This window comes from Bos indicus x Bos taurus, chromosome 1 (assembly GCF_003369695.1).
Source record: "Bos indicus x Bos taurus breed Angus x Brahman F1 hybrid chromosome 1, Bos_hybrid_MaternalHap_v2.0, whole genome shotgun sequence".
NCBI lineage: Eukaryota > Metazoa > Chordata > Mammalia > Artiodactyla > Bovidae > Bos > Bos indicus x Bos taurus.
Window position 1 is genome coordinate 95350212 of NC_040076.1, and position 26793 is coordinate 95377004.

Sequence of the window (26793 nt, forward strand, 5' to 3'; positions counted from 1 at the left end):
GTTGGGCATTCCACTCATCTGTTTTCAATGAAATGTAGTGTCTCAGCTATAAGATATCTATTCTTTAAGAAACTAAGTGTCATGGAGTGTTCTGGAAAAAATTTGACAGTAAATATGCCTTTTCCATTTCTATCCTCCACTGAGAAAAGAAAGAAAAATCTCATACCTAGGAGTAATGAGACTGTCTTCTCTGGAACATGATTTGAAAAGAAAGAAAAGCAGTTCTGAAGCCAGAAAATATGTAGATCACAGTGTGGTGATACACACACACACACACACACACACACACACTCTCTCTCTCTCTCTCTCTCTCTCTCTTTTAATACTTACTGGGCCTTTAAGAGAAATATCCGTGTCTTTAATCTCTTGCCCAATAGGGATCGGAGCCCTTTAAGGATTCATTTCTTCCCCTATCTCCCCTAATAAACAGGTTTTCTCTTATTTCCCCAAGCTATTCTTGTCTTTGCCTCTTTAGAAGCTAATCTCAGAATATTTTTATCTTCAAATTGACAGTGACAATAAGGAAAGGGAAAATACTGATGCTTGTTGAAATGGAAAAACAAACAAACAAAGCCAGATGAAAGTCAGTTGATCTCTTTAGGGAGATTTCAGAATTCTTGAAGTAAAAATTGACAGATGTAAATATTTTCCTTTTAAAAGTCTTTTCGACTTTCAACCTGCTGTACTTTTACATCAAGTATAAATGCAAAGTAGTTTTTAGTATCTGAGTTAAATCTGTAGAGTTTTTGACTTACTTTATAGAAAGGTCTTTAAACTCTCAAAGGCTACAATTTTTTTAGACTAGCAATAATTGATTCTTTTTGCATACAGTTATTATGTACTTTCTTGAAACAGAAGATGTGACCTTGAGAGTATGAGAAGTCTCACTTGCTAGTCTTTAAGGGCTGGATTTCTTTTTCTTCTTCCCCAGGGCAGGACAGATTTTCCCCAGGAAAATCCATGGAAAAATCCACGTATACTTTTGTTCTTTTCACCTCTGTGGGAACTCTGGAAGAAACAGGCTTGTTGTTGCTGCTCTCAGACATTTGGCCTGTTTAAGTTCATAACACAGAGAACAATGTTTAAAATTCTCAAAGAGGACTTAAGAAATTAGGTTGAGGATATTTTACAGGTGTTAAGTCATTAAGAGCTTAAAAGAAGTTAAAGTAACCTGTGATTAAATTTTCTAACATGGCAGACTTAATCCAGAATTACTGAATAATCTATTGTAAGAAAAATGACTAAATGGTTTATCCTTCTTTTTTCTTCACAAGGCAATACTTGGTTTCTCACACTGAGATCTCTTTCTTGTATAGCTTTAATTATGTCTTACCCCGGGTGGCCCTGTTGGTTCTAAAATCTGTGACCAAGTCCAGTTTTCTAATTCATCTTATTGGCATGTAACCGAACTAACAGTTATTTTCTTTCCTAAATAAAACAAGGCTATCCTTAAGTAGAAGTTAAGTCTATCCTGTTAACTAAATGAATTGATTTTTTTTCTTTCTTTTGGTTTCACTAATTCACTGCATGGGCTTCCCAGGGAGCACAAGTGGTAAAGAACCTGCCTGCCAATGCAGGAGACATAAGAGATGTTGGTTTGATCCCTGGGTCGAAAGATCCCCTGGAGGAGGGCATGGCAACCCACTCCAGTATTATTACCTGGAGAATCCCACGGACAGAGGAGCCTGGCGGGCTACTATGCACTGGGTCACAAAGAGTTGGACATGACTGAAGTGGCTTAGCATGCACACGTGCATTCCACTGCACATCACAGTAGGGAAACAACACATGCTCACACAGCGCCACTGCCCCGCCCACCTCATGGACTACAGGGGAGCAGGTATTCTTTTCACCAAACCCCGGAACCACTGGGATGGATACTGATGAACCGGTGCTGAGAGGCAGTCAGCAAGGGTGATATGTGGGAAACCCCATGGAGGGAATGGATCTCAGTGCTTAAAGGCAGGCTTGGGTAAGTGTCTGTAGTTGAAAGGCTACCCCGGTAAAGAGCGAGTCCCATGAGTCACAACCCTGACTGCCTTAGGATTGCCTAGTGGCTTTTTTTTGTTGTTTTTCGTGGACTATTCTTTTTTAATTAATGTATTATATATAGTAAATGGCACAAAACTTCAGTGTACAGCTTAATGAATATTCACATATGTTTACATTTATGTAATCACCACCCAGAACAGGGTACAGAATATTTCCATCACTCTGATAGGAGTCTTCCTATCTCCACTCAGTTAATCAGATGTTTTCACTGTCACCACAGAACAATTTTGAACACAGATGGGTTTGAGTTCAGATAAATGGAACTCTCATTTAGGGGAAAGTTTATTCATGTCTGCAGTTTACTTTCAAATAGATCCTCTCCCCCTCAAAAAGAAAGTTGGGTTAATTGATAAAAGAATGGAGTGATATTAGGAGAAAATACTAATAATGCCTGGTTCCTGCTTCCAGAAACTGTGATTAATTGGTCTGGTTTAGGGCCCAGGTATCAAGGCTTTTTTGCTTTCTGTTTTTGTTTTGGCACCATTATCTTTTGAAAGCTTCCTAGATGATGCTCCTGTGCAGCCACGCTGAGAACTCCTGAACTGGAGGCACAGGGAACAAAGCAGTTAGAAAGTACTGAGTAGCCCGCTAAGGACTTCCCTGGAGGTCCAGGGGTTAAGACCCTGCACTTCCAACACAGGGAGTATGGGTTTGATCCCTAGTGGGAGAGCTAGGATCCCATATGCCGCATGGTGCAGCCAAAAATAAATAAGTGAGTTAATTAAAACACATAGGCCTAAGTAGGGTAGAGTTGGTATATTAGTTGTGTATTACTGCTGTAGCAAATGACCACAAACTTAGTGACTTGAAACAGCACAAAATTATTATCTAAAAGTTAGGTAGGTTAGAAGTCCAACATAGATCTCTCTGGGTTAAAATCAAGATGTCAGCAGGGCTGTGTTCCTTCTAGAAGCCTCCCAGATGGAGCTAGTGTAAAGAACCTGCCTGCCAATGCAGGAGATGTAAGAAGATGCAGGTTCGATCCCTGAGTCGCAACCCACTCTAGTATTCTTGCCTGGAGAATCTCATGGACAGAGGAGCCTGGTGGGCTACAGTCCATGGGGTCCCAAAGAGTAGGACAACACTGAAGCAATTTAGCACAAAGGAGAATCCATTTCCTTGCCTTTTCCAGCTTTGAGTGGCCACCCTCATTCCGCGGTTCATGGTCCCTTTCTTCTGTCTTTGAAAGCAGCAATGTTACATCTCTCTGAAAGTCCTCAAAGTGTCAACCCATTCTTCTGTAACCACATCTCTCTCTGAATTCCCTTTACTTTTAAAGACTCTTGTGATTATACTGAACACCTAGATAATCTAGGATAATGTCCTTATTTTTATGGTCAGCTGATTAGCACCATCTATTAATTCCATCTGCAGCCTTAATTCCCCTTTACCATGTAATATAACATACCAACTTTGGGTATTATGACATAGTCATCTCTAGGGGTCATTATTCTGTCTATCACAGGAGAATTAACAATTTTTTAAACAAGACATTTAAAAAAAGCAAAATCACAAAGGAAATGATAGATAAATCTAACTGCATTAAAATTCAGAACTTTATTCATCAAAATATGCTATATAAGTAAAATAAAAAGATAAACCACGAACTGAAAAAAAAGAGTATTTGCAACACACTTAATACTCTTTGCGACTCCATGGACTGTAGCCCACCAGGCTCCTCTGTCCCTGGGGATTCTCCAGGCAAGAATACTGGAGTGGGTTGCCTTGCCCTCCTCCAGGAGATCTTCCTAACCCAGGGATTGAACCCAGGTCTCCTGCATTGCAGGCAGATTCTTTACCTTCTGAGCCACCAGGGAAGCCCATTCAAAAAATAAAGAACTCAATCAACAAGGAAAGACAATATCCAAAGAAAGATGGGCAGAGGAATTGTACAGGAGCACCCCCAAAAGGACATACCTGAGTCCCATAATATATGAAAGATATTCATCCTCATTAATATGGTAATGAGGAAAAGAGCAGGTTTTCAAAATACCAATTGGCAAAAATCAAAAACTGGACAGTCCAAGTGCTGGCAATACTAAGCAACACCAGGGACCCATTCTTGTGCACAGAGCCCCGTGAAACTCCCACATGTGCACATCAGGAAACATATACACATCGATGTAGAACTTAACTGTGTATCACAGCAAAACTCTGGAATCTCCCAAACACCCGTTAACAGTAGAAAGAATAAGTAGATGTGTGGGTGCTCATTTAAGGAAAATAATGCATTACAATATGTATAAGATAAATCCCAAAGATATGATGTTGAATGAAAGAAGCCAGTCTCCAAAGATTATCTACTATATAGTTCTATTTACACAAATTAAAAATAAGCCTAAAGTAAACTTGTTTGTTTAGGAAAACATCATCCTAACATGATGAACACAAAATTCTATATAAAGTTTCTCTCCTGGGATGGGAAGGACTTCCATGGGAAGGTAGCTGAGGACTTCTGGAATGTGGTAATGTTCTGTTTTTCAGCTTGGATAATAAATTCAATGATTTTCTAAAGTCATTACCTAAATTGTACTTATAAGTTTTCATATACTCTTTTCTATTTTGCTATATTTCACAGTATTTAAAAAGTTCCTAATAGGCTTAGAAAAGGTCATTTTCCAAAATTTAAGTGGTTTTAAATTATTGAGACAGTGTCCTAATAAACCAAGGGATTGCAGTCACCATAAAAATACAGAGTACATTTGTTGAAAACAATTCAAATTCTAAGGACTCACATAGAGTAAAAGGTCAAAATTCCCCTAGTGTCTCCTTCCCTTTGCCAGAAAGCACTCACCACCCTTAACCCTTCAGTGTGTATCTTCCTAGAATCCTTGCCCGCTCTTCTTCCTCATATTTTCTGTAGAAATGGGTTAATACTATAGCCTGCTATTCTGAATTTGATTTTCACAATATGGGAATGTTTAACAACAAAAAGGGAGATATATTTACATCCATCAATATCTCATTTTTAGTATTTCATTTATTAAATTCATCTGAAGTTTTCTCTTCCCCTTCTCCACATACCTAATAAGTAGTAGCCAACTCACTTATCCTGGCTTCCCTGATGGCTCAGTGGGTAAAGAATCTGCCTACAGTGCAGGAAACATAGGAGACGCAGGTTCAATCCCTCAGTCTGGAAGATCCCCTGGAGGATTCCAGTATTCTTGCCTAGGATATTCCATGGTCAGAGGAGCCTGGTGGGCTACAGCCCAAAGGGTCGCAAAGAGTCAAACACGACTGAGCATGAGCCCAAGACAAGCACAACTCACTTATCCAGTGTGGGTGAGAGTAAGTGCCCTGGGAAACTCCTGATGGACCCTGGAAGTACAAGAAAACACACCCTCTAAGAATTCTAGTTCAGAATGCCAGGAATGCATTCCTCTGCTGGCGAGTGTGGGGCCCACAGTGCTGGGAGGGAGTCTAGGGGGACCGGTGTGAAAATGCGTGTGTGTGTGTGTATATGCCTATGTGTGTAGGAGGGCTCATATACTCAGGCTGCCAGACAGTGAAGAGCAATGTCTTCCCAATTCAGCAGCCCCGGCCCAACAGCGGCCTCTGCTGGGAACATGTGGTAGTGACGTCCCAGCACTACTCTATATGGTGTCTGCGTCTTTGAGACCTCATGGACTGTATAGCTGGAGAAGGCAATGGCACCCCCACTCCAGTACTCTTGCCTGGAAAATCCCATGGACCAAGGAGCCTGGTAGGCTGCAGTCCACAGGGTTGCTAAGAGTCGGACACGACTGAGCGACTTCACTTTCACTTTTCACTTTCATGCATTGGAGAAGGAAATGGCAACCCACTCCAGTATTCTTGCCTGGAGAATCCCAGGGACGGGGGAGCCTGGTAGGCTGCCGTCTATGGGGTCGCACAGAGTCGGACATGACTGAAGCAACTTAGCAGCAGCAGCAGCAGGACTGTATAGCCCGCCAGACTCTTCTTCCATGGAATTTTCCAGACAAAAATAGTGGAGTGTGTTGCCATTTCCGACTCCAGGGGATCTTCACAACCCAGGGATCTAACCAGTGTCTCCTGCTTGGCAGGAGGATACTTTACCACTGAGCCACCTTGTAAGCCCCAAAGCAGCACTTGGGGGACCTTACTCCTCACCCCTGACCGTTTACACACCTGGGTAAGGGGCAGTTCACGCAGAGAGGAGGCTTCTTTGCTACAAATGCTATGTGCTAGCAAATCTCCCCCTCCTGAGGCAGGTTCTCTAGTGCAGATATTATCCGGGTAACAGAATCTGATAATAATGCCAATAATAATTAGAATTTGTGGAGCAGTTTATAGATCAGTAAGTGCTTTCTTGTGGGTCTTATTTAATGCTCACAAAAACCCAAGGTCTATATTATGATCTTGACTTATAAAAGATTAAATTAAAGCTGAGAAAGATTAAATAACTTTGTCCAAATTAATGATGGGCCAAATATCAAGCCCAAAGACAAATTTTATAGTGTTATTTGTCTGCAATAGAGGAGGCAAATTTTGTAGTGTGATTAAAATGTAAGTATATGTGTAAAAGTTGATTTGTCACTAACAAAACTTTCAAAGGTAGGGCTCACCTTACAGCACCCTAGTAGTGCTCCCAAATTTCTGTGAGGTGTTCCATCCTTTCTCTGTCACCCAGAGTCCCTGTGGGGCACTATTCATATCCGCAGTTATCATAGATTTGTATGTTAATTATGTGACAATATTGTGGCAAGGGCTTCCCAGGTGCACCAGTGGTAAAGAACCCTTCTGCCAGTTCTGCTGCTGCTGCTAAGTCACTGCAGTCGTGTCCGACTCTGTTCGACCCCATGGATGGCAGCCCACCAGGCTTCCCCGTCCCTGGGATTCTCCAGGCAAGAACACTGGAGTGGGTTGCCAGTTCCTCCTCCAGTGCATGAAAGTGAAAAGTGAAAGTGAAGTTGCTCAGTCGTGTCCGACTATTCACGACCCCATGGACTGCTGCCTACTAGGCTCCTCCATCCATGGGAGTTTCCAGGCAAGAGTACTGGAGTGGGTCTTGAGGAGCCTGGCGAGCTACAGTCCATGAGGTCACAAAGTCACAACTGAAGTGGCTTAGCATGCATGCATGCATACAATATTGTGGCAAACAGCAGTGAAGTCTCTTTAGGAGGAGCCGGCTTCCTCTCATGTCTAGCATCCTGCCATTTGGGCTTGGGGCAGGGCTGCTAACACCTTCCACCCTGATAGCCCCCATCACAGAGGGTAACCTCGAGCTCCTGTTCAACCTGACCCTTCTGCTCTGAGTCTGCAGAAGCAGTGGAGTGTGGGGCTAGAGCAAGAGGGGCAAGAAGGAAAAAGAGAATCAGGCAGGCCCTTCTGTAGTTTGTAGAATACCTCAAGGATTCAAAATGGATCCTTGATGATTAATGCAGAAAAAGTAACAATACATGACAGGAACGCAGAAGATACACATTGAACTAATATTCAAATACATGTGAAAGTTGACATTCTCAGCTCATTTGGATTTAAAAATAGAATGGAGAGAAGTTGATACAGAAGCCATTGGTGTGCCTCTCAAGTGAGGCAAGAGAATGGAAATCCATAGCCACTAATGATAGTCTGTATTTGAGAGTGGATTATATTGCTGTGAAGGTCTTCTTGGGTTTTGACATCTATAATTATATGACCATGAGTTAAAGTCTGCAGAATTTAATTATTAAGCATAAAAGCTAACTGAACTGAACTGATAAGCATTCTTGTTTCTTTGTGTGCTTAATGATTGTATCAGTCAGAATCCCTTGAGCCACAAGATAGAAAATTCAGCTAGAGGTATGTGAAACAATAGGAAAGATAAGGTAAGAAGTTCTAGAGTTGGCTAGTTCAGTGACTTAAAGACCCAGAGTCTTTCTTCTTTCTTCTCTGCTGTCTTTAACTTATCTGTTTGTCCTCTTGGTTACAAAAGAGCTGCTACAGCTCCTAGAATCCTGTTTTCATACAACCCTTCAAGCCAGAGTATCCAAAGACTGGAAGAGACATCCTGTTCTTGTGTCTGTTAATAAGAAGTAGAAAACTTTCTCAGAAGCCCCTGGCAGATTTGCCTTCATGTTTCAATGGCTAGAATCATGACAAGTGCCCATTTCTAAGCAGTCACTGGCAGAAATAATGTCATGACCATGGCTGACTTAGACTGATCGAGATTCACCCCTGGGTTAGGGAGGTCACTGCTTCCCTAGAGCACCACACCTCTTGATAACCAAACAAAATGAGGGCTTATTTAGCAAGGAAGAATCAAGTCTGGAGGATAAATGAGCGTCTCCCTCGACAAGAAAATGGTTCAGTTGCACTGTTTCTCCTTATAGGCTCTGCCAACATAAATGACCGAAGCATGCTGGGAAAGCGAGACAGTGAAATGGCTGTCATTGTGCAGGACACGGAGACAGTCCCTTCGGTAATGGATGGAAAAGAGTACCAAGCTGGTCGATTTGCCCAAGGACTTCGGCTTCAATGCTTTCGGTGGGTCTCTGAAGCTGGGTGTCCCTCTGCGGTAGGCACTGCGACCCAGCCCAGCCTCTTAACTCTCAGCACACCTGCCATCTCCAGGTTCTTCTTTTTTCAAAACAGTGTCCCCAGAACGCAGGATGTGGTGCAAAATGGCTTTGTGTGGGGCACAAACATTTCCTATTTTAATAGCTTTTATTATTTTTGTGTGTAAAAAAAAAAAAAAACTAGCATTTTAAATCTATTAATAGATTTAGGACCAAGTCAAGCCACCTAGTGTCTAATTTAAGTTTTTTATAGTAAGTCCACTTTTAGAAATTGAAATGGTTCTGGTGATACAAGGCTATGATTTTTAAAATCACTAAAGGAGGATGCTAGAGATTACTGCTGTTAAATTTAAATGCAGAAACTTCAGTTCTCAGATTTGAGATGACTCCAGACATAGAAGATTCCTGATCTTCTACAGGAAGATGTGAGTTTTAAACAAATCTGTGGTCCAGCGGAGAGAGCATTGGGCTGAGAACCAAGGATTGTGTGGCCTTAAATGAGTCCTTCATTCAATTAAATGTCACTCAGAACTTTCCTAGGCATGGCTCTAACCGGACCCATCCCAGCCCCTGTATTCCAGTGTCGATGGACAGAGTGATCCTTCGAGAACCTAACTCAGATCCTGTCACTTCCCTGTTCCCTCCACAATGGCTTCTTTATTTTTTTCCGAATGGCTTCTTATCTCCTCTCCCTCCTCCCCCGTCACTAAAGACACACTGAGCTCCCACCGTCTATGGAACACCCCAGCCACCCTCCCCCCGTAAGCTTTTTCAGGAAGTCCACAATTGTATGATTCTAGAATCTGCCTGCAATGCAGAAGACCCCGGTTTCATCCCTGGGTCAGGAAGATGCCCTGGAGAAGGAAATGGCAACCCACTCCAGTATTCTTGCCCTGGAGAATCCCATGGACAGAAGAGTCTGGTGGGCTACAGTCCACAGGGTCACACAGAGTTGGACAGGACTGAGTGACGGAAGCACACACAGAGAACTATATTGGCCAGGCTGGGATTTCAGTGTGGTCTCTGCAGTGAGATCGAGACAAGTGCCCCCAGTTAAAGGTGGTACTTTAAGCTTCCTGGTGAAAGGCGGCACACACACGGTTGCAGGGCTGTTGCTGTCACCTTTCCCATGTTAACAGTCGCTTCTGGAAAATGACTCACTGGCAGACAAGCACACCACCAGCCCTTACCTCCTGCAAACGCTGGAGGCCCTTCCCTCCTACCCACTCCAGACTCCGGCTTTTGAGAACCAAGCTTCAGTTCACTCTGCTCCCTCTGCCTCAGGAACTCAGCAAATTCATCCCTCAGAATATGTCAGACCTCTCTTTTTATTCACGTTTGTTACTAATTGTTTTGCCAGTAAGATTTTTTTTCTGATTATTGATATTTCAACTAGCTTCTAATGTTAATTTGTTTTGTTTAGAGGGGAGAGTTTAAAATCAGCACCCTGTTAATCAACCCATTGATTGCCTACTGCAGGTTATATAGGGAAACAAATATTTCCTCCTGTAAACTAGAGATAAATGTCATACCTTTTCAGTTCCATGAGAACTTAAGTATTCTCTTTAAAGGTGTGGGCTTCTTTATAAATTTCTAAATGTATAATCATTATAGAGGCAGAGAGCTCTGATTTCAACATATTTTCATTAGAGAAAATTTGGCAAACACGGAAAAGCAATAAGAAAATTAAGTTTTATCTGTAATCCCACCATCCAGGGCTAATAATTTTAACATGGTGTGTATATCATTCCACTTTTTTCTATACATAAATATCACTGTGTTGTATTTCTTTTTTAAAACATAATTGGGTTCTTGTAGTTCCACAAAGTTCTTTATTATTTAAACAATGTTGCACACACTTTTCCATGTCATTGTGTTCTATAACATTTAATAGCTACATTGTGTTACATTTAATGTCCGCATTGTATCACATCATATGAGTATGCCATAATTTCTTTAAGGAGAACCTCAGTAACACACAGATTTATCACTGATTTACACAAGTGGGTGTGGTTGTACATAGCATCTTGCTCACCTTCTTAATTGTTTGCTTAACTAAATCCTAACCTTGGAATTTCTAGCCAAAGGAAGTGTGTAGTTTCCTTTGCCCTCTGACATCATATTGTATCTCTAACAATGTTTTAGAGGGCTTTTTCCTCCCATCTTTTCTGAATTGTTATTTTATTTAATCTTTGCCGATTTGTTGGGTTTCAAAATGAATTCCCGTTTTTTTTTTAATGTGCAATTTGAGAGTTTAGAAATGTATCCATTACCCATTTGTACTTGTTCTTTTGTAAACTGTCTAGACTATTCATGTCCTTTGTCCATTTTGTTGGGATGTTTCACTTTCTTTTAATGACATAAGTAACTTAAGTATACAAGAGGCTAATTTCTTTCTCCCATTTGTTGCAAATCTGACTTGCCAAATGCTTTTCAATCATGTTTATAGCATTTGGGGGAAACGTCAATTCTTATTAATCAAATCTATCAGTTTTTTCTTTTTTCTCCCCGTTTTAATTAATATGCTTAGAATAGCTTCCCCAACCCAAGACAAAATATTTCCTATTTCCTTATATTTTATCTTCTAGTGCTTGTTTAATATTAGTTTTTATTTTTTGATATTTATTTACTTATTTTTAATATTTATTTACTCATTTATTATTCTTTGGCTGCACTGGGTCTCAGTTGCACACGGGTCTTCAGCTGTGGCCTGTGAACTCTTACTTATGGCATGTGGGATTCAGTTCCCTCGCCAGGGATTGAACCTAGGTCCCCTGCCGTGGGAGTGTGGAGTCTTAGCCACTGGACCACCATAGAAGTCCCTGATATTATATTTTACATTCAGCATCTGCAAATTATTTTAATGTTAGAAAGGAAGTAGGGACTCTTTTTGCTGGAGAGCTGATCCAGAAGTGCATGACTGCAGTACTGTCTGCCTGTCTAGCCTGCAGTACCTGTTTGCTAAGTCACTTCAGTCGTGTCCGACTCTGTGCGACCCCATAGACGGCAGCCCACCAGGCTCCCCTGTCCCTGGGATTCTCCAGGCAAGAACACTGGAGTGGGTTGCCATTGCCTTCTCCGCCCCTCATGGCCTGCTGCTGCTGCCAAGTCGCCTCAGTCGTGTCCGACTCTGTGCGACCCCATAGACGGCAGCCCACCAGTGCCTGTTTATGCTGTAAACATAATTGCCATACATCCTAACCTATTTGTACTCTCTACTGCTTCCTATTGAAGTTCTGCTGACTTGCATGCCAGTGTGGTATCATTTTAATTATCATAGCTGTGCACTTTAATACTACTTCCTTCCTACCATACCACTTCCCCAAATTAGTATATTTTTTCCAAAATAACCTTGGCTACTCTTATTCATTCTTCCACATGAACTTTAACACTGTTTATTCAAGTTCCCTCATTAGTTTTTTGATCATGACTACAGTATGTTTATTGTTGCTGTTGTTTAGTGTCTAAGTTGTGTCTGACTCTTTTGCAACCCCATGGACTGTAGGTCACCAAGCTCCTTTGTCCATGGGATTTTCTAGGCAAGAATACTGGAGTATAGATTAATATAAAAAGAGCTGATGTCTTTATAATATTGAGCCATCCTAGTGAAGAACAAGGTATGTACTTCAGTTTCTTCAGCATTTTTATTCTTCAGTAATGCTTTAGGATTTTCATTATTGGAAGCAGGAGTACTTCGGCTTTATTGACTATGCCAAAGCCTTTGACTGTGTGGATCACAACAAACTGTGGAAAATTCTGAAAGTGATGGGAATACCAGACCACCTGACCTGCCTCTTGAGAAACCTGTATGCAGGTCAAGAAGCAACAGTTAGAACTGGACATGGAGCAACAGACTGGTTCCAAATAGGAAAAAGAGTACGTCAAGGCTGTATATTGTCACCCTGCTTATTTAACTTATATGCAGAGTACATCATGAGAAATGCTAGACTGGATGAAGTACAAGCTAGAATCAAGATTGCCAGGAGAAATATCAATAACCTCAGATATGCAGATGACACCACCCTTATGGCAGAAAGCAAGAAGAACTAAAGAGCCTCTTGATGAAAGTGAAAGAGGAGAGTGAAAAAGTTGGCTTAAAACTCAACATTCAGAAAACTAAGATCATGGCATCTGGTCCCATCACTTCCTGGGAAATAGATGGGAAAACAGAGGAAACAATGACAGACTTTATTTTGGGGGGCTCCAAAGTCACTTCGAGTCCCTTGGACTGCAAGGAGATCCAACCAGTCCATTCTGAAGGAGATCAGCCCTGGGATTTCTTTGGAAGGAATGGTGCTAAAGCTGAAACTGCAGTACTTTGGCCACCTCATGAAAAGAGTTGACTCATTGGAAAAGACTCTGATGCTGGGAGGGATTGGGGGCAGGAGGAGAAGGGGACGACAGAGGATTAGATGGCTGGATGGCATCACTGACTCGATGGACATGAGTCTGGGTGAACTCCGGGAGTTGGTGATGGACAGGGAGGCCTAGCGTGCTGCGACTCATGGGGTTGCAAAGAGTCGGACATGACTGAGCGACTGAACTGAACTGAAAGTCACTGCAGATGGTGACTGAAGCCATGAAATTAAATGATGCTTGCTCCTTGGAAGGAAAGTTATGACCAACCTAGACAGCATATTCAAAAGCAGAGACATTACTTTGCCAACAAAGGTCCATCTGGTCAAGGCTATGGTTTTCCAGTAGTCATGTATGGATGTGAGAATTGGACTATAAAGCAAGCTGAGCGCTGAAGAACTGATGCTTTTGAACTGTGGTGTTGGAGAAGACTTTTGAGAGTCCCTTGGACAGCAAGGAGACCCAACCAGTCCATCCTAAAGGAAATCAGTCCTGAGTGTTAATTGGAAGGACTGATGTTGAAGCTGAAACTCTAGTGCTTTGGCCACCTGATGCAAAGAACTGACTCATTTGAAAAGACCCTGATGCTGGGAAACATTGAAGGCAGGAAGAGATGGGGACAACGGAGGATGAGATGGTTGGATGGCATCACCGACTCAATGGACATGAGTTTGAGTAAACTCTGGGAGATGGTGATGGACAGGGAGGCCTGGCGTGCTGCAGTCCATGGGGTCACAAAGAGTTGGACACAACTGAGCTACTGAACTGAACTGAAAGATTTTTGTTGTTGTCCTTTTGGCTTTTTGCTGACTCTATACATTTCGTGATAAGTTTGTCCCTAGGTGCTTTATTTTTCTTGGCTACTTTTAAACTGTCTTAAAGCGGCAGTTGTTCTTGAACAAGCATTTTCACTCTTCCACAATAGCAGACACAAATAATCCATTAAAAAGCACCATGAAAACCTTATGTTGATTTTAGCTCTTTTTACTGGGAAATATTCTCAAAGATAAACGTTGTGACCTAGAGTCGAGCCATTTTCCCCCTTAGAAAAATGCAACTTCAATCCATTTCCCATCTGGTTTATTTTTGAATGGAAATAGACACATTTCGATGTGGCATCAGTTCTAAATAGAATCAACCATCACAGTACTGCACTGAATGTCACAACTACATGCCAAACAGTTCATTAAGTCCTAGAAAATTATCCAGACTTTACAGATGTAGCCATCACTCAACAGAAACCAGTAGCCACACAGGTAGAGCTCAGAATCAATGACAGTGGTAGACATGAGCAGTGGAAAGAACAGACAATTTTCTGCACCTTTCCTACTGTCCCACTGATAATGTAAACAATAAACATTCAATAATTGCCATTTTTCACATCAGCACAAAATCAAATTCATTTTCTCTGAAACCTTAGTCCCCAAATACCCAGGGTACTTCATATTATATTTACTGTACTTTTTAATATAAATGTTTAATAATTAAACTGACAGGCAAAATAATTTATTACTGAATATTATCTGTTACAGGCTTATATAAATACTTTTTCTACTCACAAGTTCTAAACTGATAACTTGACAGACACATTCCCTCCTCTTGTTCTCATTTAAAAGCGAAGTCACAGAAGTATTCTTTTTTGCTGTTTTCAGCTGGTTAGACCCGACCCAAATCAAAGACATTATTATAATTGGCTTATTGTTGTAACTTGCACTGTCCTTCAAATTTGACACAGTTAAATTTTGCTTTGGGTCTTAAGAAGCAGCAGCATCTGTGCAAACATCATCCTTTAGGATCTTTTTTGAAAGTTATCCCTGTATAGTCTGCATGTGTGTGTTCGTGCTCAGTTATGTCCAACTCTGCAACCCCATGGACTGTAGCCCACAAGGCTCCTCTGTCCATGGAATTTTCCAGGCAAGAATACTGGAGTGGGTTGCCATTTCCTCTTCCAGACGATCTTCCTGACTCAGAGACGGAACCCGTGTCTCCTGCCTCTCTTGCATTGGCAGGTGGATTCTTTACCACTGCACCACCTGGAAGACATAATTTGAAGTAGAAGTAGAATTTTGAGGTCATAAAACTCTAAGAATCATAGTGAGCCCAGGTGCCAGATTCATTTGTTTTAGATAACTTTTAAAATTTATTTATTTATTTTTTTAGCTGCACCACTTGGCTTCTGGTATCTTAGTTCCTTGACCTGGGATTGAACCCAGACCCTCGTAGTGAAAGCACCAAGTCTTAACCACTGGACCACCAGGGAATTCCCTTTTAGAGAATTTTTATACGACAGAAAAAGGGCAGACTAAAACTAAAGTGAGATGCCCTTTTATCCCCATAATCTGACTGAGCTTTTTTAGGTATTGGTAATATTGGAGTTGACTGGGGAGAACACGCATGGTAAATATTATATGTGTTGGAACAGTCTTTCCTGAGATAAATTTTGCATAATGTTTGACCCAGGAATTTTAATTTTTAAATTTCTCTGAGTGAAATAATCATAGAAATTCACAAAGTAATTATATGTGATGAATAAATTATGTTCATTATAGCTTTGTTTATAATAATGGAAAACTGGAAATAACCCAAAAGGTCATAATAAAAGAGCTAGTTAATAAATTTTCACATAACTGGAAATTCTGCAGTCATTAAAAATGATGATGTAAATCTACATATTTAAATAGTAAGAGGGTAACAGCATTGTGATCTCCACCCTGTTAAATCCAACGGTTGGTTCTCATCAGAATTTAACACTGTTTTGATCCAGGCTACTCACGCTCTGGCTTTTCTGCAGCCTCACTGACTACTCCTTCTCTCCCCTACTGTTGAGGTCCTCTTCTCTGTCTCTACTCAATCACATGGCTTTATGAGTATACATATGTGGACAATTCTCAAAATTATATCTCCAGCCAAACCTTCTCTCCCAAACTCCAGATTCATTTATCCAACTGCCTACTTAGTATCACCACTTGAATATTTAATAGATGTCCCAACAGGTTCAAAGTTGAATTCCTGGTCTTCCCTCACTAACTGACTCTACCCACAGAATTCCCCATCTCAGCTAATGGCAACTACCTTCATCTAGTTGCTCAAGCCAAGGCCCTTTTAGTCATCCTGATGCCTGTTTTTGTCACACTCTATGTCCACTGCATCAGCGAAACCTGATCTCCCCACCTTCCTCTCCACTGCTCAAGCCACCATCATCTCCCACCGAGATCACTGCAGTGACTCCCAACTGGTCTCCGTGTTTCAGCCCTCACCCTGCACGGTCTATTCGCAACACAGCAGCTGTTTTTTTAATATGTCGGTCAGATTCTGCCACTCCTTGCTCCAGTGCCTGCAGTGCGTCCCAATTTCATGCAGTGTAAAAGCCAAAACCCTTCTGAGACCTGTTTCTCCACTTCTGTTTCCAGCATAGCACAAGCCTTTGTATTTATTCCGTGAACCTGCCAGGCATGTGAGCAAAGGGCTTTGGACTCAGCTTAGATTCTAGCTCTGCTAATAAGATGTCTCCAACCTTTTGTTTCCCATTTGCAAAATGGGAATCATGCACTATCAACCTCACAGGAGTGAAATAGACGTGCTTTTTAACTCTCAGGCTTTATGTAAGTACAAGAGCTCTTACCATTTTCAAATATGACCTCTGAAATTTGTCTTGCTTTGCTTGAGAATTTCTTATTATTTCTAGTCCTCTGTTTATATTTGATCAACTCAGACAATCTACTGCATGTCTTCTTTTATGCCAGGTACTCTGGGGATATGAGACTAACTAAATCATGTTCTCTCAAATAATTTATGCACCAGAACTGAGAGATGGGCCTGTTAAAAGCAAAAAGTGCATGAATATTGCAGGTGTTCTGACAAAAACAAAGCATGTGTGAAGACAGTGTGGGGGACATAGGAAGAAAGATTGACCGAGAGAAATAGGAAATGGGAGAAGGAGGAGCCATAAGAAGTTGTTTAGAGGCAACCTTGTACTGAATCCTGAAAGATGGTGGGTGGGGAAGGAAAAGACTCCCTGACTACTCCCGTCTCATCCTCTTAAAGCACACCTGCTATTTACCACATTTCAACCAATTCCTTCTGAGGGTGATTCTTTATTCGGTGTTGATCTTACCCACCAAATTTAACTCCACCCAGAGAGGCTCCATGTCTTTTGTGTTCATTTCTATACCCCAGAGTTCAGCATAGTTCTTGGCCCAAGGGAGGGAAGAGGGAAGGTTAGAAGGAAAAAAGGAGGGTAAGAAGGTTGGGTCTTGGTTAAGAGCACAGGTTTAGGAGTTAGGTGATCCAGGTTGGAGTCCCAGATCGACAGCTTATTAAGCTGTATGACCTTGAAAGAGTTACTTAAACTTTCTGTGCCTAGTTCCCTTTTCTGTAAAAGGAAAATAATAATAGTTGTTCCCTTTTCATTATTTTTAAATTTTTTTTAACAGTTACTTCCTCATAGGCTGTTGAGGATTTACTAAGATCATTTTTGGAAAGGGCTTAGCATATTGGCTGGCACATTCTTTGACTACCACTCCTATCTTCCAAGGTCCTCACCCTCCTAGTCCAAATTACAAGGACTCTCTTAGAATGAAATGAAGGTCTTTCTTGTCTAACAGTTAAAGCTTTCAAGCATTGTAACAACTTGGGGTTTTTTTGTTTTATTTTGCAACTTAGGATTTTTTTTTTCATAAAGATACACAGTCTTTTTTTGTATATTTATTTATTTTTAATTGGAATATAATTGCTTTACAATATTGTGTTGGTTTCTGCCATATATCAACATGAATCAGCCATAGGTATACATATGTAGTCTCCCTCTTGAACCTCCCTCCCACCTCTCACCCCTTCCCACACCTCTAAATTGTCACAGAACACTGGTTTGAGTTCCTTGAGTCATACAGCAAATTCCCACTGGCTATCTATTTTACATACGGTAATGTGTATATTTCCTTAATTCGTCCCACCCTACTCTCTCAACTCATCCCACGCTCTCCCTCCCCTACTGTGTCCACAATCTGTTCTCTGTGTCTTCATCTCCATAGTGAAAAGGGAAAGTGAAGTTGCTCAGTCGTGTCCGACTCTTAGCGACCCCATGGACTGCAGCCCACCAGGCTCCTCTGCCCATGGGATTTTCCAGGCAAGAGTACTGGAGTGGGTTGTCATCTCCATTACTGCCCTGCAAATAAGATCATTAGTACCATCTTTTAGATTCCATATACATGTGTCAGTATACAGTATTTGTTTCTCTCTTTCTGACTTACTCCAATCTATATAATAAGCTCTAGGTTCATCTACCACATTAGAACTGACTCAAACGCATTCCTTTTTATGGCTGAATAATATTCCATTGTATATATGTACCGTTGCTTCTTTATCCCTTCATCTGTTGATGGACATCTAGGTTGCTTCCATGTCCTAGCTATTGTAAATAGTGCTGCAGTGAACATCGGGGTACATGCTGTCTTTTTCCCTCGTAGACACACACTTAGTCTTAATGGCTTCTTTTGATTTCCTTTTTTTTTTTTTTTAAATAGGCTTGTATGGTTGAGTGCCTGAATTACTGTACCATTTGCAACAGTGCCTGCAAACAAACTGCTTTTGTCTCAGTTACTCATTCAGAAGGACATTTATATTTCAGGGTTGTTCTCGGCTATCTTTCTGACCCGAGTGAAGACATTCAGGATCCAGTGAGTGATAAATTCTTCAAGGAGGTGTGGGTTTCAACAGCAGCTCGAAATGCTACAATTTATGATAAGGTGAGATTTTCGTATCCTTCTCCTTTTTAAATTGAATTACATCACAAAAGTATATCATTATTTCTGCATATTATTGGTACAGAGTATTCTTAACGAGTGTAAAAACACAACATACCTCCAAATTATAATCAAATAATTCTTTGTAGACATTAAGAAAATAGAGTCAAAAAGAGCCATGGATTATGGTTTAGAAGAGACTTGAGTGGCATTCTGGTCTCAGATTCCAGAATCCCATCATGAGCATCCTTAGCAAGTGGTTACCCCGACTTTGTACATGTCTAGAGATAAAAAGAAAAGGCTGCTGCTGCTAAGTCACTTCAGTTGTGTCCAACTCTGTGTGACCCCATAGATGTCAGCCCACCAGGCTCTCCTGCCCCTGGGATTCTCCAGGCAAGAACACTGGAGTGGGTTGCCATTTCCTTCTCCAGTGCATGAAAGTGAAAAAGTGAAAGTGAAGTCACTCAGTCGTGTCTGACTCTTAGCGACCCCAAGGACTGCAGCCCACCAGGCTCCTCCATCCACGGGATTTTCCAGACAAGAGTACTGGAGTGGGGTGCCATTGCCTTCTCCAAAAGAAAAAGCAGATGGGATCAAAAAATGAGTCAGACCTGGGTTCAGCCCAGCTCACACAGTTGCTGGTCGTATGAGTATGTGTATAGTAATTTCATGTTCTGAGCCTTCCTTTCTTTCCTCTCTTATAAATTGGAGGGAATATTCATGAGGTGGTCATGAGGATAAAAAATAATCTGTTAAATGTATTTAGTACAAGTAGATTATATCCATTCTAATGACGAAGCTTATTAATAATGAGAAACTTCCTCATTTGGACAGTTAAATGTATTTAGCACATAGTAGATTATATCCATTCTAATGATGAAGCTTATTAATAATGAGACACTTCCTCATTTGGACAGTTGTAATTTTGGAAAGGTGTTTTAAAACCAACTTCATCTGTTAGGGAAGCCAAATGGCTCTTCTAGTACGTTCCATCCATTAGTGATGACACAGGGTGTGCAAGAGTTAAGAGTCCCCCACCCCTGGACCAGGTTATGTCATGAAGTAGCTAGCTTTCTATCACAGAAAATGTTCAAGCTGAGATCCATTGACTCTATCATATGAGTGTCCATCATAAACAGGATAAGAGGGCATTCTTCTTCTGACTTCCAGACTCCCTTCAGCATGGAAAATTCATCTATAAACACAAAAATTCATGTTTCTAATGAAACAACAACTATCTACATAGACCTATTTCATACTGAGGATGCAAGGCCATGATTAAATAGGTCGTGTGTGTGGAGTATTTTTAAAATGCAGGGCACGGCCTAGTTTGGATCCTGGATTGGGAGAAATAACAGCTCTAGAAGACATTTGGGGAATAATCAGATCTGAATATGGACCATGTATTAAATGACATGAAATTGATTTCCTGAGGCGTGAGAATGGTATTCTGGATATGTAGGCACATGTCCTCATTCTTAAGAAATGCATGCTGAGGTATTCAGGTGTGAAGTGTTATGTGAAACTTATTTTCAATTAGCAAAATACATGTATAACTGATAACTTTAAGTACAGGTACTGACATGAACATTTTTCAAAATAAAAAGTTAGAGAAAATATACAATTTTTCTTTTAGATGTGAACCTCCAGTGAAATTCAGGGATGATTATTATCCAAAAAAATTAACCTTAAAGTGGGCTATCACTCATGAATCTCCTTACCACTAGCTTGACATTATCCTGTGGTCAGTCACAGGATAATGCAGATTAGATATGCATGCGTGTGTGCTCAGTCACTCAGTCATGTCTGACTCTTGTGACCCCATGGACTGTAGCCCACCAGGATTCTCTGTTCATAGCATTCTCCAGGCAAGAATACTGAGAGTGGGTTGCCATGCTGTCCTCCAGGGGATCTTCTCCACCCAGGGATTGAACCCAGGTCTCCACCATTAGCAGACCAATTCTTTACCACTGAGCCACCTGGGAAGCACCCCTCCCCCATAGATCAGATATAGGATCTATCTTTTTTTTTTTTTTCCTTCATACTGCATAGTATATAGAACTTCTTCAGCTAGGAATTGAACCCATGCCCCCTGCATGGAAACACGGAGTCTCAACCACTGAACCACCAGGGAAGTCCTCTATGATTTTTTTTTTAATGGAAGCAAATCTAGCACTCTCTGTAGCAAATAAAAGAAACAACCCTTCAATCAGGTCTGTGATGTAACATAAAACTAATATATGTTTCATAAAACATAGGTTTTGTCTGTCAGAATGAGTATTTTCCAGAAAGGGGATATGCTCTTTTTTAAACTTATCACTCAGTTTCCTATTTGCATTTTAATCAGGTGTTCCGGTGCCTTCCCAATGATGAAGTACACAATTTAATTCAGCTGAGAGACTTTATAAGCAAGCCCATATTAGCAAAGGAGGATCCCATTAGAGCTGAGGAAGAACTGAAAAAGATCCGTGGGTTCTTGGTGCAATTCCCCTTTTATTTCTTGTCTGAAGAAAACCTACTGCCTTCTGTTGGAACCAAGGAAGCCATGGTGCCCATGGAGGTTTGGACTTAAGCATTATACTTGTTTGCAGCTCAGAGACTTCCACTCTGAAGAGTACACGTCACATTCTGACTTTCTGGAGACCTAACAGACAAAGCCAGACCCACAGCACACATCCACCCCTTGGACTGCAACACTTCGGGTTGACTTGGAAGGGCTACAGTCACACTGATGTAAGAGCGATGAACATCGGCATGGCCTTATAATTCCTCGTGCCTCTCCTTGTGAAAAGGGGACTGCGTTCTTAGGTAGCATATACCCAACAGCATCAACACATATTTCAATTCCGTGGTGTATATCAAAGTGCATTTTCTTTGCTAACAAGAATTTATCTGTAACTGATCTACATTGCCAAAAGTTGTCTGAACCTCCTTAGTCTCCTCTGACCCTCACACATGCAGCTGTTGTTTGCTGGACGTGCCTTCATCTTGTAATCCATACAGGCTCTGTTTTACAGAGTTTTTATTGCTAGAAGATGTTGTGATGCTGCTCTGAGATTCTTGAAGGTTCCATGGGATGCTCTGCCCATCTGGTCCTGGAGTCGCGGTGTGCTCCCAACCAAGGATGTGGTCCTTCTTCCTTTCCAGTGACTGAAAGGGAGGACAGACCTTAATCTATACAGCAGCCCATGTTAGGTACTTTTGATAATATTGACAGTATGTATCTTGACATGACAGAGCAACAGGAAGGAGTTAAATTTGGTTATTACAGCAGAGATTTCACTTTACCTCCAAAGCCACTGACAAGATGTATTCTTATGATAGGGCTCACCGGATCAGATTTGAAAACATGTGTAGGATATTGGATTACACAGCAACCCATAAAACTCGAAGACAGAGCATACAGCCTTCAGAAATCACCAACATGTTGGTGGGAATCAGATTCAGATAAGGAAAGAACATTTCTTACAGTCCTGTAAAATTTCCTGCCATCCTTAGCTGCTGGATTGATTGAAATTGGAGTTTCTACATTTCAAAATAAAACCAGCAAATACAACTTGTCTTTCAAGAGAATCAGGGGCTTCATAACTCATGCCAAGTGAATGAGTATGAGCCCAGCCTTATTTGACATTCAGCTCTCTAGCTATGCTACCTTCTAGAAGAAAAATTGATTGTAAAATACATGTACCATCTCTTGTATTACTAAATAAGCATTAACATTCCACTAGAGTTCCAAAGAGGTTAGGATTATTTATTAATTCACACTATCCTCATTTGTGAATTGTTCAGGAAATCCATTTCTCTTTTTTGGGTGTTAACATACCCTTTGATACCCCATAGCTCTAGTTTTATTAAGCAGAACCACTCTTACAACTTGAAGAACTAATGTGGGTTCCCAACAGGCCATAAAGTATGGTATAGATGGTGCTTCCCTGGTGACTCAGACAGTAAAGAATCTGCCTGCAATGCGTGAGAGCTGGGTTCCATGCCTGGGTCAGGAAGATCCACTAGAGAAGGGGATGGCAGCCCACTCCAGTGTTCTTGCCTGGAGAATCCCATGGACAGAGGAGCCTGGCAGACTATAGTCCACAGGGTCGCAAAGAGTAGGACACGACGGAGCGACTAACACTTTCACTTTCACACTTACACTGGGTGCAATAATTACACCTTTATGGGTTACCCGGACAGAATCTTGTCCAAAGAAGTGAGGACCCATGCCTGTTTCATAGAGCTGATGGTCCAGTGGAAAAGATTAAATAGGAACATAAAGCCAGTGAAACAGCATAGTCAGTTAGCAGGAAAGAGACAGTGTTACATACCCACAAGAGAGTTTTACAAATGAGGTGAGACTGTGTAACCAACAATGGAAATTAATATGCTTTTATGGTGGCCGGAGATGAAAAAATGGCTTCATTCTATAGCCATCACAAGTAAGACGTTTGCTATTTATGAAGTTTAGATTGGCATTTAAAGTGTTGAGTGTATGTGGAATACCTAAGGATTTCTTATATTTTCTTTTTAAACGTTCTTTTAATTGTAGAAGAGTCAAAAGACTGGCTCTTGAAAGGGCCCTTTCTCTTAAAAAAAAAAAAAAAAAAAGCACATAACACAACCTCTCCCCATTTTATAGCTGAGGAAACTGTTAGCTGATGGACCCTTGTTAGTTATGGACTAACAACCCTTGTTATTTGATGGACTCACTGAAGTTCACCCATTAGGACTAATGACATTGTTGCAGTCCACTGCTGGCCTCTCCTTTCACTCATCACTGCCCCACAATGAGGAGATGCATTAAATAGATTTCAGAGAGGATGTCTCTAAGCTATTTTGAACCCTGTGATCTTATGGACTTATGCGCTTGTCCATCTCCCTCAACTAGAATGGAAGCTCCATGGGGCAGGGACTTTCCTGTGTTTTATTCATATTGTTATCTCCAGAGCTTGAAACAGAGCCTGGTTCATAGGAGGTGCTCAGTACACGTTTGTTGGATGAATAAAGGAGATGGAGGAGAGAGCTAATGAAACGAAAACCTTATGGAGTCTCAGACAAGAAATCTTCCTGCTATTGCTAAAGAAACTGTTAGCAAGGTTCTTTTCTACTCAATCTTCTCAAAGGCAAGATGTTTATCTGCAAAGAGAAGGGCTACAAGATTTATTTGGGTAGATTTTATGGGAAATTCAGGGCCATAGTTCCTTGCTTTGCAGTGGCAGTTTACATAGCGCACCTTTCTGTAAAAATTGCATGGGCTGTGGACACAAGATGCATGACCTAATTACCCATCATTCTCTGACACCATTACTACCTACTAGAAGTTCAAATACTTTAACATTGCAGTGTCTGATATAAACTTTAAAATGCAAGGGATTTAGCATCTTGAAAAACTATTATGAATCTGTACAACATTTTAAATTGACTATAATCTTTTGAAATTACAAAAGGTAATTACAGCCTTTAAGTACTGTACCTGAGATCCTGATAATCTGTGTGATAATTTTTGCTTTCAAGAAGGGAAAAAAAATCTGTGATTATAAGAAGTGAAAGGTAGAAAGTGGTCATGGCCTATTAGAGCTATTCATGCTGGCCAAGCTTAGTCATTGGAGGACACTCAGCACAGCAGGTCCGGCGCAGGCGTGTGCTCTGGAGCAAGTGTCCACTCGGTGACTCACCCTCCAATGGGACTGTCTTCTTTTTCAGCTGTAAAGCATCACAGAAGGGCTTGGAGAGCTGGTCATTAGATAATTGAGTGACATATTGTAAAACAAAACAATGATTTTATTTTAATAGCATCTTTGGAAAAAAACTTTATCTCTAGGTAATCAAAAATGTAAGCAGTTAATCTCTTATGTATTAATGGGAAAATGTAATATATTGTGAATTAACAGTCTTCCAGATGAAAACAGCAAGCCAGGAAATCTTTTTTAGCAGATGTAAGATAACAGGCAGAACAGGTTATGAAGACCCTGCACTTCTTTCTGCCTCTCCTCATTCCTTATTCCTTATTCCACTGGTCCCATCCAGAGCCCTTCCTTATTATGGAAACCATTTTAGAGGACAAGAAAGAGCTTTCTGGGGAAAAAAGAAAAAAACCATGAGGCCTCTATAATAAATTTTCAGTTTAACTCACACTTTCAAGTGAATGACAAAATATTACTATTTTTTAACAGAGGTAATGGTTCTTTTTAACATTTCTGATCTGATGTGGCACGTGAGCATTCCCAGATGCCTGTCACCCTCTGGAGAGGGGCTAAAGAGGACTCTTCATGTCTTCTCATCCCTCTGTATTCTCTCTTTATGAAATGAGCAAATGTTATGGGATTTTCAGTGTGCTTAGGAATACAATTTTATTCCCTTAGAAGATCCTCTGAGGTCAATTAATACTGACAATTTGGAGGTTTAAGATGAGTTTTACCAGGCATCAGTTCAGTTCAGTCGCTGAGTTGTGTCCGACTCTTTGTGACCCCATGGACTGCAGCATGCCAGGCCTCCCTGTCCATCACGAACTCCCTGAGTTTACCCAAATTCATGTCCATTGAGTCGGTGATGCCATCCAACCATCTCATCCTCCGTTGTTCCCTTCTCCTGCCTTCAGCCTTTTCTCAGCATCAGGGTCTTTTCAAATGAGTCAGTTCTTTGCATCAGGTGGCCAAATTACCAGGCATAGGCCTTAAGAAATTCTTGAATCTAGAAATTCACTGGAAAAGGAATTCACCATCTATCAAAAAGTTGCAGGTGAAGAATCAATGGATTTGCCTTATGTTTAGGGGAGGCAGATACCATCATAAATGCCTAATGGCATTTAATTCACATGTGACATATTACTAGGTTTGACTTCAGATTAGAAGGATTCATTAAAGGAACCAAAAATGCTGTGACTGAATTTATTATAGGTTATCTTAGTTTTTCCTTTATATCAGTTTTAAATTTTAACTTAAAAACAGAAAGTTAATCTAAAAAAATGAAAATTTGTCACACTAATCATTTTAAACTTTTACGTTTTAAAGTCAGAGACTGGGATGGCCATCCAACCAAAATGTAGGCTTAAATATTCTTTTTTATCTCCAGCAACTCAATTGTTAACTTCATTCTAGATACACGCACTTAAGTGAATGTTGTCCTACTTCTGCTCAACACTGGGAAATATAACATCATGTTCTCCTAAGGTATATTCCACTTGGCTTCATCACATAAAATGGTCTGGGTCAAAACTACTGATACTCTTCCTCAGTCATTCTAAAAATTCATACTAGAGTATTGTAGTTGGAGCACATGTCTCTGACACAAAAACCAAATACGTATTGATGAACATTCACCCATTCAGAACATTCAGGTATTCTGGACAGAACTCAGGCACCTAGCTTCACCCTTATGATGGGCCTTGGCAAACTAAGACTGGGCCTCCTGTTTTTGTAAATAAAGTTTTACTTGATTGCAGCCATGTCCATGCCATGCAGCCATGTTTACATGCCGCATGACCAAATGATCTGCAAATCCAAACTACTTGCTATCCTTAAGAAATGTTTACTGATCCTTCCTCCAGAGAGCAGAGAATGTCCAGTTAGAATACCTCAACCAAACAGATTTGAGTGAGTTTTATTCTCTTCCATGAACAAGGTCTTCAACTCTTCCCTATCCCAGAGCCAGCATTCTATAATAGAATAATGGTAACAAGGTCAAGTTCTTTCAGGAATGAAAAGTCATATGAGTTTTGGTTCTGAAAGAGTTATTGTCAACTCATGCAATCTCCTCCCAGCTGAGCACTCAATATGAAGCACTGTTGATAATGTTTTTTAACTAAAGTGTTCAATGAGGATGGATAGACCTAACGGTTTGTATTCAGAATGAGAATTGTGAACTCAAGAAACTCAGTCTCCCTGGATTTTCCTTCTGTGAAGCCCTGGAAATGACACATGTATCCATTCTCTGCCTCACAGTCAGTGCTTTCGATGCCGATTCCCTTAACTGACTTTTAAAATGTAAATATTCATTAATTAAGCAATTAAAAGTGTGAAATCAGCCGTGTTCCTCTCTTTGAAAAGAAGATTCCTTCTTCTGCACATGAGGTTTTTAGAGCCAGTACGATGTAGGTCTGAGCTGGAGACAGAAGTGTGCACCCTGGAGCAGGTGTCAGAGCCCCAGCGTCCCCTGCC

The 26793-nt window shown here is 40.8% G+C and overlaps 1 protein-coding gene across 10 annotated transcripts in view; it reads left to right on the plus strand.

Moving 5' to 3' along the window:
- The window catches only part of PLD1 (phospholipase D1), a 274854-nt gene that overhangs the window by 198795 nt on the left and 49266 nt on the right, over positions 1-26793 (plus strand). For 6 of the 10 annotated variants that reach the window (XM_027541243.1, XM_027541253.1, XM_027541195.1 and 3 more), the window contains 3 exons: positions 8364-8517; positions 18532-18649; positions 20994-23182. In XM_027541243.1, coding sequence (XP_027397044.1) covers positions 8364-8517; positions 18532-18649; positions 20994-21218 — 497 coding nt within the window. In that variant the 3' untranslated portion in view covers positions 21219-23182. Of the gene's footprint in view, positions 1-8363; positions 8518-18531; positions 18650-20993; positions 26660-26793 lie in introns of those variants that run through there. The other 4 variants (XM_027541220.1, XM_027541235.1, XM_027541203.1 and 1 more) reach the window with 3 other exon arrangements.